Source organism: Molossus molossus, unplaced genomic scaffold (assembly GCF_014108415.1).
Source record: "Molossus molossus isolate mMolMol1 unplaced genomic scaffold, mMolMol1.p scaffold_m16_p_9, whole genome shotgun sequence".
NCBI lineage: Eukaryota > Metazoa > Chordata > Mammalia > Chiroptera > Molossidae > Molossus > Molossus molossus.
In genome coordinates this window covers 97,525,609-97,541,579 of record NW_023425403.1, presented here as the reverse complement: position 1 = coordinate 97,541,579, position 15,971 = coordinate 97,525,609, and the positions used below count along the sequence as shown (strand labels likewise).

The 15,971-nt window shown below is 38.7% G+C and overlaps 1 protein-coding gene across 1 annotated transcript in view; it reads left to right on the top strand.

Annotated features, from left to right (window-relative positions):
* The window catches only part of NEK5 (NIMA related kinase 5), a 115,257-nt gene that overhangs the window by 95,555 nt on the left and 3,731 nt on the right, over window positions 1-15,971 (top strand). Inside the window, exon 23 of the mRNA XM_036249999.1 lies at window positions 4,200-4,311. Coding sequence (XP_036105892.1) covers window positions 4,200-4,311 — 112 coding nt within the window. The remainder of the gene's footprint in view (window positions 1-4,199; window positions 4,312-15,971) is intronic.

The following is a 15,971-nucleotide window of genomic DNA, read 5'->3' as shown; positions in this document are numbered from 1 at the left end:
AAATTTTTTCTTCTAAAATATATCTTTATTGTTAAATGTATTACAGATGTCCCTCCTTTTTCCCCCCTGGACCCTGTCCTCCCCAGTCCTGCCCCCATCCTGCCTTTTCCACACTATTGTCTTGTTTATTGGTTATGCATAAATGCATATAAGTTCTTTGGTTTCTCTCTTTCCACCCCACCTCTCCCCTTCCCTTTAAGGTTTGTCAGTCTAACAACCCATTTGTACTTTTATTTATTTAAAAAAATGTTTTTTTTTCTTTATTGATTTTTAGAGAGAAATGAAGAGGGAGAGAGAGATAGAAACATCAATGAGAGAGAACATGCCCCTCACTGGGGAGTGGGCCCACAACCTGGGCATGTGCTCTGACCGGGAATCGAATTGGCAGCCTCTTGGTGCATGGGTCAATGCTCAACCACTGAGCCACACTGGCCACGCCCATTTGTACTTTCTCATGTCTTCATCTTTTTCACCCATCTCCCCAACCCCTCTTCCATCTGACAACCAATAAAAAGTTCTCTGTATTTATGAGTCTGTTTCTGTTCTGCTTGTTCATTTTGTTTATAGATTCAATTGTTGATAGATATGTATTTATTGACATTTTATTGTTCATATATATATTTTTTTTATCCTCAGATAGAGTGGGAGGGAGAGAGAGAGAGAAACATCGACGTTAAAGGGACACATCGAGTGGCTGCCTCCTACACGATCCAACCAGGGCCGGGGACAAACTGCAACCGAGGTACACGCCCTTAGCAGGAACCAAACCTGGGTCTCTCTGGACTGCAGGCCAATGCTCTAACCACTGAGCCAAACTGGCCAGGGCTTGTTTATATTTTTTTATCTTCTTCTTCTTCAAAAAGACCTGTTAATATTTCATATAATACTGGTTTGGTGGTGATGAACTCCTTTAGCTTTTTCTTGTCTGGAAAACTATATGGCCATCAATTCTAAATAACTTTGCAGGATAGAGTAATCTTGGTTGTAGGCCCTTGCTTTTCATCACTTTAAATATTTCTTGCTACTCCCTTCTGGCCTGCAAAGTTTCTTTTGAGAAATCAGCTGACAGTCTTATGGGAGCTCCATTGTAGGTAACTAACTGCTTTTCTCTTGCTGCTTTTAAGATTCTCTCTTTGTCTTTAACCTTTGGCATTTTGATGATGATGTGTCTTGGTGTGGACCTCTTTGGTTTCATCTTGTTTAAGACTCTGTGCTTCATGGACTTGTATTTCTGTTTCCTTCACCAAATTAGGGAAGTTTTCTGTCATTATTGTTTCAAATATGTTTTCAATTTCTTGCATTCTGTCTTCTCCTTCTGGCACTACCATGATGCAAATGTTGGTACACTTGAAGTGGTCCCAGAGGCTCTTTATACTATCCTTATTTTGGGGGGTTCTTTTTTCTTTTTGTTATTCTGATTAGGTGTTTTTTGCGTCCTTATATTCCCAATTGATGGTTTGTTGCTTGGCTTCACCTACACTAACTACTATTGATTCCCTGTAAATTATTCTTTATTTCAGTTAGTGCATCCTTCATTTCTGACTGGTCCTTTATCATGCTCTTGAGGTCCTCATTAATTTCCTTGACATTCTCATGAAGTTCCTTGAAATTCTCACTAAGTTCACTGAGCATCCTTAAAAGCAGTTTTGAACTCCACATCTGTTAGATTGCTTCTCTCCATTTCATTTAGTTCTTCTCCTGCAGTTTTGTTCTATTCTTTCATTTGGGACATGTTTCTTTGTCTCCTCATTTTGGCTGCCTCCCTGTGTTTGTTTCTATGTATCGGGTAGAGTTTCTATGTCTCCTAGGCTTCCTAAGGTGGCCTGTTATAGTAGGTGTCTTGTAGGGTCCAGTGGCACAGCCTTCCTGATCACCCCAGCTGGGCCCTCAAGGTGCACTCCTTGTGTGGACTTTATACTTTTTTGTTGTAAATGAGTCTTGATTGTTTTTGGCACATCAATGGGAGGAATTTACTCAGGTTGATAAGTTGCAAGGACTGGCTGTGCCCACTGACAACCAACCTCTGATACCGTGGATGATCAGCTGTGCAGGGGCCCACCACAGAACAAGATTTACTTCGGCAGAGCTCTGGTACTCACTGAGTCCATTCCTTGAGTGTGTCACTTGTGGAGGTGGTTGGGTGGTGGTGCTTAGACATGTTCTGAAGGTGTCCACTGGGTGTGCTGACTCTGGGGCAAGGTCAGCCACTGCCTGTGTTCTACCTGGGGCCACAGGCATAACTTATAAAGTGATTTGCTGATGGATTTAGATGGCTTTAGCTGGCTTCTTATGCTGGGTTTAGAGGTGTCCAGGCAAAGCCAAGCTGTGAACCAAGCCTGGCTGCTTCTAGTGCCAGGCCTGGGACCACTTAGTGAGAAGTATGGCGCTCACTGAGGGCAGAAGCTGCTTGTTTGAGAGAAATCTGAAGCAGGAGCCAAAACAGGCTTATCCTATGGTAAAGCCACTGGAAATAGCCTGGGTAGGCCTGAAAGTTGGGTGAGCAGGGCCTCAGGGAATCACCAGGGTGGGGCAAACAGTGTGAACCAGGTTGCTGGAGTCCCAGATATGGGGGCCATCTGCTGGTCCCATGGGAGAAGGGCTCACCAAAGGAACAATGGTCTCTGACAGCAGGTCTTTCTGGGGGAAAGCTGCCTTTCCAACCCTCGCCTGCATGCCAAACAACTCTTTCCTGTGTGTCTCTGGTGCCTTTCAACCTGCCTCCCCCACCCTGGAGCCTGGAGGGAGTGAGTCCAAGTAAGTCCATGTGCAAGCCCTTTAAGAGGAGCTGCCTGGGGCTCCAGAAGCCGCAGTCTCCCTCAGCCTCAGTTCCCACTGATTTTTCAGCCAGAGGTTATGGGGACTTCTCTTCCTGGCACTGGAATCCTGAGCTGGGAACCTGGTGTGGAACGGGGACCCCTCACTTCTCAGGGAGGACCTTCCCAGCCAAGGTGTCCCTCCTGATTTTTATCCACTATCCGTGGGCGTGGGACCAGCCCATCTGCCCCCCTCTCCTCCTACCAGTCTCCATGTGACAGCTTCTTTAATTTCGTAGTTGTAGGACTTCCATTCAGCGCGATTTCAGGCGGTTCTGAGTGATTTTTGTTCTGGTTGATGTGGTTGTGGGAGGAGGCGATATCATGTTTACCTATGCCGCCATCTTAACCAGAAGTTTTGTAAAATATAAATTTTAAGGGTAAAAAAACACTGTGTCATTTTATTAGGAACATCTCCTTTGCTATTGGTATATAAAATAGAAGTACATCTTATAATTAGTGGAATCTTAGAGTTGTTGAGGGGATGCTGCATTGCTATAAGGAAACAAACTATTGTACTATTTTCAGTCTGATCTTTGTCCCAAGAGAAAAAAACTACATTTTATTTATTTATTTATTTATCTTTAATTTCTAGCCACTATGAAATATACCAAGTCACCAGAATATGCTAAAACAAACATGTGCCGTGGAAGCTGCACCAGAGAAAATAGCTTTAGGCTCTTGAGCATCACAAACTGTCTATGCAAGAATTCTTAGCTGTGTTTGTGAACTTTCAAAAGAGCCATTATAATGAATAAAAAGTGGTAGCTACTTAAAACTTTCTTATTCTATCATTTTCAAATGTAGCTTCAAAAAAGAAAAACTCTAAATATAACTTTAAAAACATTAGCTTATGAATAAAAAGTTGAGTGGTGCATTCTTTGAGCAAAAAAAGTACATTTTAAATACCAACAATAAATTTATCCCTGCCACAGAAAAAGAAAGGTGTGTGTGTGTATGTGTGTGTGCTTTGAGTTTTCTTTTCAAATATTAATGATTAAGACTAACAATGAGCTGGATACTCATTTTCTAGAAACAGTGAAGAATAGGGCAGTACAATAATGTTGGTAGTTCTTAAGGTTTTACAACACAAGATTAAAACATTTTTTTTTTATACAATCAAAGCATCTACCCCCAAAGTGGGAGTATTTTGCCTCTTTGTCACTGATCCTTATTCCTCTCATTTTTCTTGTCTTATTGTGTTGCCTAATAGCTTCAATAGAATTCTGAAAATAATTGGGGTGTCAGTTATCATCCTTGTCTTGTTTTAAAACCTTTCAAATTTTTATCATTATGTTTGATGTTCATTATAGGATTTTTGGTACATACCTCTCCAGCAGGTATATAGATTGGAATGCTTTAATTGTTCTGTCATTTCTTTAACAGTGGGAACATTAAAACAATGGCTTCCTGAGGAAAATCAGGGGAAGGTCGAAGTAGCCTCTGGCATTGAAGTAGATGAGGAACAACCAGAACCAAGATCTGATGATGATGATACGTAAGTAGGTCATATCCAGATGCTTAAATGAAATTAGAAAGTTCAAATGCTATTGCCAAGACATAGAAGATAGCCTCAGAGACCTAGCAAAGGAGATCAAGTTTTACTGTATTTTTGGGTTTGTTTCTGGGCTCTCCATTAGTTTCCAATGGCATTGTTCTCTATCTCTACATCAATGTTCTGTTTTAATTACTTTGGCTTTATCATAGCTTTTGATATCTAGTTGGGCTAGTCCCCACCTTCTTCTAGTCTCCACATCTTTTTCTTTAAACTTATCTTAGCTGTTGTTGCCCTTTACTCAACATATACATCTTTGCATTCTCTTGTCAAGTGTCATGAAAATTTTGTTGGGATTCTGATGAGAATGACATTACATTTGTTAATTTATGGGAATTGACATCTTTGTGATTATAAATCTTATTTTTAAAAAATATGTTTTTATTTTTTAGAGTGAGAGATAGAAACATTGATGTGAGAGAGAAACATCAATTGCCTGCCTCCTGCACGACCCCTACTGGGGATGGAGCCCGAAACCCTGGCATGTGCCCTGACTGGGAATTGAACCAGGACCTCTCAGCCTGTGGGACAACGCTCAATCCACTGAGCCACACTGGCTGGGCTGTGATGGTAAATCTTAACACCTGTGAATATGGTATAGCTCTCCATTTGTTACCTCTTTTTTTTATATTCTTCAGTATTTTTGTAGTTTTCTTCATGGTATAGGTGCCACTTAATTGTTGCCATTATTAATGGCGTAGTTTTTCTTCTGTGTTTTCAGTTTGGCTACTACTAGTGTATAGAACACTATTGATATTGTATCCTTTGATTTTACTGAACTCTCTTATTTGGAGTCCTTTGAATTTTTAAAGTTTTATTATAATTTACTTTAAAAATAGGTAAAATATTCATGTAGTTCCAAATTCAAAAGGTATACTCTTTTCACAGTCTTCCTGCTATCTCTACCTCAGCCACACAGTTCCTCTTCCCAGAGTCATCAATTTCATCTTGTTGTGCATACTTCTGAGGAAGTCTATTAAAATGTAAGAAAATATGTATATCTTGTATATATGTGTATTCTTTTTTTTAATGAAAACAGTTTCATAATGTACATAATATTGTGAAACTTCCTATTTTTCTCTAAGCAATGTATCTTGAATGCATATCATCATATACAAATAGTTATATATATATTTTTTAAATTCCCAGACCAGCAAATTATTGGGTTATGAGTATGTACATTTGAAATTTTGCCCTTCGCAGAAGTTGCACCAATGAACACTTCCACCGATACATGGAAGTGCCTATTTCCTCACACATTTTGTTGCTCTGTGTGTTACCAGACTTATGGATCATTACACAATTAATAGGTTAAAAAAATGACATCTCAGACTAGTTTTTTTTGTTTTGTTTTGTTTTTTGTATGTGCCCCTAGTGGGAACCGAACCTGGGACGCTCCAACCACTGAGCCAAACTATCCAGGGCTCAGGTTAGTTTTAATTAGCTTTCCTTTTATGAATGTCATTGTCTTCACATGTGCTTAATGCCCATCTTTACTTCCTCCTGGGGGAACAAATTTATTAAATGGCCTTAGCCATTTAAAAAAAAATGTAGGCTATTGACATTGTAATGATTTGTGGAACTTTTTAAATAATCTTCATCCAAGGATATTTTTCCATTTATCTTCAGATATAGTGGGAGGGAGGGAAGAAGGGAGGGAGGGAGGGAGAGAGAGAGAGAGAAAGAGAGAGAAACATGGATGTGAGAGGAACACATCGATTGGTTGCCTTCTACACGACCCTGCTGACCAGGGCCAGAGACTGAGCCACAACTGAGGTATGTGCCCTTGACCGGAATCAAACCCGTGACTCTTTGGTCCAAGGGCCGATGCTTTAACCATTGAGCAAAACTGGTCAGGGCTGTGGAACGTTTTTTATTTTAGAGAAATTAGTCTTTTATCTGTAATATGATTCAAAAATATTTCCCCCAGTGTTTTGTTTGCCTTTTGATTTTATTTACAGTGGCTTGTGCCATGTAGGAATTTCTTATTTTTATCTAGTTAGGTTTATCAGTTATTTAATAAAAAGTGATATTAGAATTTTTTAAAGAATTTTTATATTTAATTTTCTATTTAGTAAACTATTTTATTCATCTCAAATTTTATTCATATTACACTGTAAAGTGTGGCTCCAACTTAATTTTTTCCCCAAATAAGTCCTTACTATTACAATACCATTTATTGAAAATCAAGATTTGGTGTTGATGGTCTACTACATTTATATATGCATTTGAATCCAATTTATATTCTTAGCAATCTAATTGTTATATTATAAATGTATTATTTATACTATGGATTATCATTTTGGGGGTCTGGTTTCCCTAAACAGTTCATTTTTCAGGATTTTCCTGGTTAGTCTTGTATATATAAACATTATATGTAAACATTAGAATCAATCTGTCTAGAAAATAAAGGAGGGAAGGAAGAAAGGAAAAAAGGGAGGGAGGGAAGAAGGAAGATTTTCTCATCCTGCTTCCTCCCTGTAGAATTGTGGAGAGTCCAGCAGCCTCTTTTCATTTAGCACAGTCTCTGTCCCTTTTGGTGCAACCTGGCTATGTTTGTGCATATATATCCTCCTCAGAAATCTTATGGGTCTCTGCAAATCTTACTTGGATTTACTTCATTAGACAAAGGCCAGCCCCACAAATCTTTCTGAGATAAGCTATTCTCAATCTTGAGCTTTTGCTTAGCCTACTGAATGACAACACCCTTAAGCTTCCTAGAAACTTTACTGGTTTAGAATAATTTTGAGATTCATCCATGTTGTTACATATATCAATAGTTCATTCTTTTTACTGCTAAGTAGTATTCTATTATATGGATATACCACACTGATTTATACATTCACCTGTTGATGGGCATTTGGGTTGCTTTGTCTTAGGCTATTGTAAAGCTGTTATGAATATTAATGTATGTGTCTTTGTGTAGACATAAACTTTAATTTCTTATGAATCAGTAACTAGGAATGGAATGGAATACAATGACTGAATTGTATGGTATGTGAATGTTTAACTTTTTAAGAAATGCCAAACTATTTTTCAAAGTGTGGTGACATTTTTCATTCCCATGAACAGTGTGTAGGAGTTCTATTTGCTCTACGTCTTTACCAACACTTGCTATGGTCAGTTTAAAATTTTTTTAAACTAATTTAAAGGGGGTACATGGTGTCTTTGTAGTTTTTTAGTTATAGGCATTTTTTAAATATATCCTTGCTACAGTCCTTTGTCAGATATATACCTTGTCAATATTTTCTTACTCTCTCTCTCTCTCTTTTTTTTTTATCCTCACCTGAGGACATTTTTTTCCATTTTTTGTTCAGGTAGAGTGGGAGGGAGAAGGAAGAGAGAGAAAGAGAGAAACATCGACATGAAAGGGACACATTGAGTGGCTGTCACCCACACGACCAACCAGGGCCGGGGACAAACTGCAACCGAGGTACGTGCCCTTAGCGGGAACCGAACCTGGGTCGCTCTGGACCGCAGGCTGATGCTCTATCCGCTGAGCCAAACCGGCCAGGGCTATATTTTTTTATTAATTTAATTAAAAATAATAATTTTTAGCCCTAGCTGGATAGATCAATTAGTTAGAGTATCATCCCATTATGCCAAGGTTGCAGGTTTGATCCCCAGTCAAGGTACATACAAGAATCAACCAATGAATGTATAAATAAGTAGAACAATAAATCAATGTTTTTTTTATTTCTCTCCCTTCCTCTCTCTTTCTTTCAAGTCAATTTAAAAAATAATTAAAATGTTTTCAATTACAATTGACATGCAATGTTATATTAGTTTCAGGTGTATAACATAGTGATTGGACATTTATATACTTTATGAAGGGTCACCCTGATAAGTCTAGTAGCCATCTGACACTATACATAGTTAATTACATTATTCACTATATTTCCTATGATGTACTTTACATCCCTGTGACTAATTTTATAACTGGCAAATTGTACTTCTTAATTCTTTTACCCATCTCTCCAACCACTTCCCATCTGGTATCCATCATTTGTTCTCTGTAAGTTTGTTTCTGTTCTGCTTGTTTATTTTGTTATTTAGATTCCACATATAAGTGAAATTATATGGTATTTCTCTTTCTTTGCCTGTCTTTGGTCACTTAACATAACACCACCTAGGTCTATCCATGCTGTTGCAAATGGCAAGATCTCATTCCTTTTAATGATGGAATATTGTTTTGCCACAAAAAGAGATATATACATACATATGTGTGTGTGTGTGTGTGTGTGTGTGTGTGTGTGTGTGTGTGTGTATCTCACAACTTCTCCATCCATTTGACACCCGGGTTGCCTCCACATATCGAGTACTATAAACTGCTGCAGAGAATATCGGGTTGTGCACAACTCCTCAAATCAGTGCTCTAGGCATCTTCGGATAAATACCTAGATGCGAAATTGCTGGGTCTTTCTTTGTCTCCTGTTATATAGTCTTTAAAGTCTATATTGTCTGATATAAGTACCCCATCTTGTTTTTTTGTTTCCATTTGCATGAAATATCTTTTTCATCCCTTTACTTTTAGTCTGTGAGTGTCTTTTGATTTGAAGTGGGTCTCTTGTAGGCAGCATATGTATGGGTCTTGTCTTCTTATATATTTAGCTACCCTATGTCTTTTGATTGGAGCATTTAATCCATTTACATTTAAAGTAATTATTAATAAGTATGCAGTTATTGCTATTTGATCATTCATATTTTTAAATCTTTTTTCCTTCTTCTTAAAGAAGTCCCCTTAACAATTTCACTTTATTTGAGAACTTTAGTTCTAATTTATTTAGTTTTGGAAAATTTTTATGTATTATATCTCCTAATACTGATTTTTTTGTTCCCTCTATTTTGGTTCTCTAATTAGATATACTCTAGAGCTTCTCAATTTGTCCCCAGTAACATCTAATTGCACTTTCATATTTTTCTTCTTCTCTTTGTTCCATTTGAGGTTAATTTTTGAATATTGCTTTTCAGTCCTATCTGGGTATCTATTAAGTTTTTTATTTGTTATGATCTATTTCATGTCTAAGATTTATAATTTTTTATATTTATGTGTTCTTGTTTCATTATTGCATAATTTCCCTTACTTTAAAAACATTAAAAAATGAGTACTGTGCTTTAATTTATCTCTTCGAGCATACTTACTTTAAGAATTTTGTCAAAATCCTCCTCCCCACTGTGATCTATTGAAACTATTGTTCAGAAAAATTTCCACTAATATAGCTTGTCTGTGTTGGTTCAGTCTCTGGGAGAAAAATTCTTCCTGAGAAATTTATAATGATGGATTTGTCTACACTCTGGTTTGGAGTTTGAATTTATAATACTTGATGGTCTAGAAACATGTGTGTTGAGAAATAAACATTAAAATTCACAGTGAGGGCCCAGCCGGTGTGGCTGAGTGGTTGAGCATCAACTCATGCACCAAGAGGTTGCCAGTTCGATTCCCAGTCAGTGCACATGCCCAGGTTGTGGGCCTGATCCCCAGTGGGGGGCATGTAGGAGGTGGCCAATCGATGTTCTCTCTCATTGATGTTCCCATCTCTCTCTCCCTGTCCCTTCCTCTCTCCCTAAAATCAATAAAGAAAAGAAAAGAAAATTTACAGTGAGGGATCACAATACTCTGGGATCTCTAGAAGAAGTAAATATAAAAACATTGGAGAGTTATTTTCTTCTTATATCCAAAATTCACATCCATAATCTTCAATCCCAAACTCCCAAACTCCATTTTAAAAAAAAAGTGGCCCTGGTCTTTTTGGCTCCGCGGTTAGAGTGTCAACACTCAGACCAAAGAGTCACAGGTTCGATTCTAGTCAAGGGCAAGCACCTTGGTTTCAGATTGGTCGCTGGCCCTGGTCGGGGTTGTGCAAGAGGCAACCAGTTGATGCGTTTCTCTCACATCAATGTCTCTCTCTCTCTACCCCTTCCTCCCTCCGACTCTATTTGAAGATAAATGGAAAAATATCCTTGGCTGAGGAAAAAACAAAAAACGCTAGAGAGTTAAAACTTCAGAACATGTGACACTGAGTTTTCTCATTAAAGCACTGCTGATGATTACTCACAAAAATTTAAAAACAGAATCCAGCCTGGTCAGTGTGGCTCAGTGGATCGAGCGCCGTCCCGTGGACTGAGACATTCTGGTTCAATTCCCAGTCAGGGCACAAGCCCGGGTAGCTGGCTCGATCCCCAGTAGGGGGCGTGCAGGAGGCAGACAATCCATGTGTCTCTCTCACATCAATGTTTCTGTCTGTAAAAACAAAAATTAAATAAAAACATATTTAAAATAAAGTAAAAACAGAATCCACTATGACATAGCACATAGAAAATGGCTGAATTAGACCTTAATGAACTTTGGATAATATAATTATCTTAGAAATATTTAATATTTGTATAATAATGTATATTTAAAATTATTTATTTAAAATAAATGAAAACATGAGAAAAAGCAGATCCATCAAAAAGAGTAGGCAAATTTGATAGCCAAATAGAGCTTCGGGAAGTGAGAAAATCTACCAGTAGAAATTAAAATTCGATGGACAGTTTAAAAAACAGAATAGGAGAAAAGATGGTGGTGGGCAGGACCGGAGGGAGGGTGAGTGTGTGAGAGAGTGTGAGTGGACGTGAGTGTGGACGACCAAACCCGAGCAGTGCAGAGCCCCGGAGCAGAAGGCTCCTGTGCTGTGGACGGGAGCAGCCGGCTACCACGGTGAGCGGCCCTTCAGGGTGCTTCTCCCTGCACCCTGGGGAGGTCCCACCATTTTGGAAGATCCCGGGTCTTCCCTGTGAGGAGACAGTGGGAGCAGCTAGGGCCCAGCAACCTGAGCCCACCAGCGCACCTGGCACCATCGGACCAGTGGACACTGTGTCAACACAGATTGGTGCACAGTAATGGAGCTCCCAAGGTGCTGGTCATGGAAGCCACAGACAGCCTGGAGCCCAGCACCATCCCCTATGGTAGCAGCCCGATCAGAGTCAAGATATACCCCCAGCAACAGAGGCTGGGGAGCAGATACCCATCCCCAGGCAACAGAAGCACAGACCAGCAGCTGACACCCATCCCCAAAAACTACAGCAAAAGCTGAGCAGAAGTTGAGCCTCATGGGGCAGCAGCACTCCCTAGCTGCCAGCCACAGGACCTGGGGCTCCACAGAGGTCTGTGCTACCCAGCTGCCCACAAGAGTGGTGGGAAGCCAGAGCCCAAGAGGGACCAGTGCAATCCAGCTGCCCGCGGGACCTGTGGGGTGCTGGGGCACCAGAGAGACCTGTGCGACCCAGCTGCTCACAAGATAGGTGTGGAGTCAGGTCTCCAAAGGGACCGTGTGATCCAGCTGCCCACAGTATGGGTAAGGAACGAGACTCCAACAGGGCCTGAGCTATACAGCTATAGATGGCACCATTGACCAGCTAGGAACACAGCTCCAGAGTGGCCCACGTGATCCAGCTGCAGCACCTACCAGGACACACCAATACCAGCCCCCAGTAATCAGTCCTCCAGGATCCACAGCAGGCAAGAGGTGACATGCAACAAAACAGTCTGGGAGGCACAGTAGCCTTATTTAATATACAGTGAGCTGCATACACATCCAAACATCCCTCAACGGGTATAGAGCTACCAGACGGCTAAAATGGGGAGACAAAGAAACAACACCCAAAGGAAAGAAAATGAGGAATCACCAGAAAAGGAACTATAGGAAATGGAAGACAGCAACTTGTCAGATAAAGAATTCAAAGCAATCATTTTAAGGGTGCTCAAAAAATTTGGTGAGAACTACAAGCAACTTAAGAACTATGAAGAGCTCACTGGGAACTACTTCAGCTTAAAAAAAGAGGGTGAAGCTATGCATAAAAACCAAGAGGAAATAAAGAATGACATTGCAGTTATGAAAAATGCCTTACAAGGGTTCAATGGTAGATTAGAAGCTGAAGACCAATCCAGCAACTTAGAAGACAAGGTAGAGAAAAATACTCAAATAGAGAAGCAAATGGGAAAAAAAATTTTAAAGCAGGAGGAAAGTTTAAGGGAGCTGTGGGACAATACAAAACATAACAACATTCGCATTATAGGGGTACTGGAAGGAGAAGAATCAGAGAAAGGAATAGGGAGGCTGTTTGAAGAAATAATGACAGAAAACATCCCTAAACTGGTGAAATAAAAAGTCAACAAGTCCAGGAAAAACAGAGAGTCCCAAGCAAGATGAACCCCAGAAGACCCACAGCTAGACACATCATAATAAAAATGGCAAACATTAAAGACAAAGAAAGAATCTTAAAGGAAACAAGAGAGAGACAGAAAGTTACCAACAAGGGAGCTCCCATTAGACTGTCAGCTGATTTCTCAATAGAAACGATGCAGGCCACAAGGGAGTGGCATGAAGTGTACTGCAAGTGTAATGCAAGGCAAGGGTCTGAATCCAAGACTACTCTATCCAGCAAGTATATCACTCACAATTGAAGGATAAATAAAGAGCTTCATGGGTAAAAGAAAAAAAGCTAAAGGAATTTACCACCACCAAACCAGCACTCCAAGTAATGCTGAAGGGACTGTTGTAAGAAAAAGAAACAGAGAAAGAGAGAGAGAGAGAGAGAGAGAGAGAGAGAGAGAGAGAGAGAGAGAGGAACACAGGCATAAAATTAAAATGGAAACTAATAACTATCTATCAATAATTACCTTAAATGTGAGTGGCTTAAATGCTCCAATCAAAAGACATAGGGTAGCTGATTGAATAAGAAAACACAACCCATATATAGGTTATCTACAAGAGACCCACCTCACAACAAAAGACTCACACAGGATGAAAGTGAAGGGATGAAAAAAAAATTTCCAAGCAAATGGAAATGAAAAAAAAGCTGGTGTAGCAATACTCATATTTGACAAGATGGATTTCAAAACAAGGGCCATAATAAGAGACAGAGAAAGTTACTACATAATATTAAAAGGATCAACCCAACAAGAGGATATAACCCTGGTAAACATATATGCACCAAATACGGGAGCACCAAAATATATTTAAAAACTTCTGGAGGACTTTAAGGGAGAGATCAGTAGCAACACGATTATAGTGGGTGACTTTAACATGCCATTGACACCACTGGATAGATCTTCTAGAAAAAAATTAACAAGGACATAAAGTCCTAACAAGACAAAGTAGATCGGTTGGACTTCATTGATATTTACAGAACATTTCACCCCAAAGCTGCAGAATATACATCCTTCTCAAGTGCACATGGGTCATTCTCAAAGAGAGACTACATGTTAGGACACAAAGCAGGTCTCTACAAATTTAAGAAAATTGAAATCATATTAAGCATCTTCTCAGATCACAGTAGCATGAAACTAGAACTCAATTACAATAAAAAAACACACAAAAACATTCAAACATTTTTGAGATCAAATAGCATGTTATTAAACAACAAATGGGTTACTAATGAGATCAAGAAAGATATTTAAAAATTCCTGGAAACCAATGAAAATGAACACACAACAACACAAATTCTATGGGACACAGCGAAAGTAGTCCTGAGAGGGAATTTCATAGCACTACAGGCCTACTTCAAGAAACAAGAAAAATTTATCGTTGATTTTATAACCCTACAACATAAAGAACTAGAAAGTAAACAAAAAGAAAAACCCAGAGCTAGTAGGAGGAAGGAAATAGTAAAGGTCAGAGCAGAAATAAATGACCTAGAAACTAAAAAAACAATTCAAAAGATCAATGAAACAAAAAAGCTGGTTCTTTGAAAAGATAAACAAGATTGATAGACCTTTAGCCAGACTCACCAAGAAACAAACAGAGAGAAACCAAATAAACAAAATCAGAAATGAAAGAGGAGAAGTAACAACTGACATCACAGAAATACAAAGGATCATCAAAACATACCATGAACAATTATATGCCAACAAATTGGACAATCTAGGAGAAATGGACAAATTTCTAGAAACACACAGCCTCCCAAAACTGAACCAGGAAGAGATAGAAAACTTGAACAGACCGATAACAACAATGAAAATTGAAGATGTAATTAAGAACCTCCCAGCAAACAAAAGCCCAGGCTCAGAGGGCTTCACAGGGGAGTTTTACTGAACATTCAAAGAAAAAATCTAATACCCATTCTCCTAAAACTATTCCAAAAAATCCAAGAAGACGGAACACTTCCAAACTCATTTTATGAGGCCAGCACAATCCTAATTCCAAAACCAGATAAAGACACTACAAAGAACAAAAACTACAGGCCAATATCCTTGATGAACACAGATGCCAAAATCCTTAACAAAATATTAGCAAATCGAATCCAGCAATACATCAAAAAAATTACTCGCCATGACCAAGTGGGTTTTATCCCAGGCATGGCAGGATGGTACGATATTCACAAATTAATAAATGTGATATACCACATATACAAAAGAAAAGATAAAAACCATACGATCATATCAATACATGCTGAAAAAGAATTCGACAAAATCCAGCACTAATTTCTGATAAAAACAGTCAGCAATGTAGGAATAGGGGATCATATCTTAATGTAATAAAGGCCATATATAAAAAACCTACAGCCAACATCATACTCAATGGGCAAAAACTAAAAGCATTCCCCTTAAGAACGGGAACAAGACAGGGATGCCCACTTTTGCCACTCTTATTTAACATAGTACTGAAAGTCTTAGCCACAGCACTTAGACATGAAGAAAAAATAAAGGGGATTCAAATTGGAAAGGAGGTAGTGAAACTGTCATTATTTGAAGATGATATGACATTGTACATAGAAAACCCTAAAGACTCCATCAAATATCTACTAGACTTAATAAATGAATTTGGCAGAGTAGCAGGATACAAAATCAATGTCAAGAAATCGACGGCATTCTTATACACCAATGATGAAATCACAGAAAGAGAAACTAAAAAACAATCCCATTTACCATCGCAGCAAAAAAAAAATTAAGATACCTAGGAATAAATTTAACCACAGAAGAAAAGGATCTCTTCACAGAAAACTACAGGTCATTGAAAAAAGAAATAGAGGAAGATATAAAAAAGTGGAAGCACATACCTTGTTCATGGATTGGAAGAATTAACATCATTAAAATGTCAGTACTACCCAAAGCAATCTATAAATTCAATGCAATACCCATCAAAATACCAACGACATACTTAACACAAGTAGAACAAACACTCCAAAAGCTTATATGGAACCAAAAAAGACCCCGAATAGCCACAGCAGTCTTGAAAAAGAAGAACAAAGTAGGAGGGATCACATTACCAGATTTCAGGTTATACTACAAAACCACTATAATAAAAAAAGCCTGGTACTGGCACAAGAATGGGCATACAGATCAATGAAACAGAATAGAGAACCCAGAAATTGATCCAAGACAGTATGCTCAATTAATATTTGACAGAGATGGCAAGAGCATACAGTGGATTCAAGACAGTCTTTTCAATAAATGGGGTTGGGAAAATTGAACAGCTACTTGCAAAAAAAAAATCTAGAACACCAACTTACACCATACATGAGAATAAACTCAAAATGAATAAAAGATGTAAATGTAACTAGTGAATCCATAAAAATTTTAGAAGAAAATGCAGACAACAAAATCTCAGACATCATGTGCA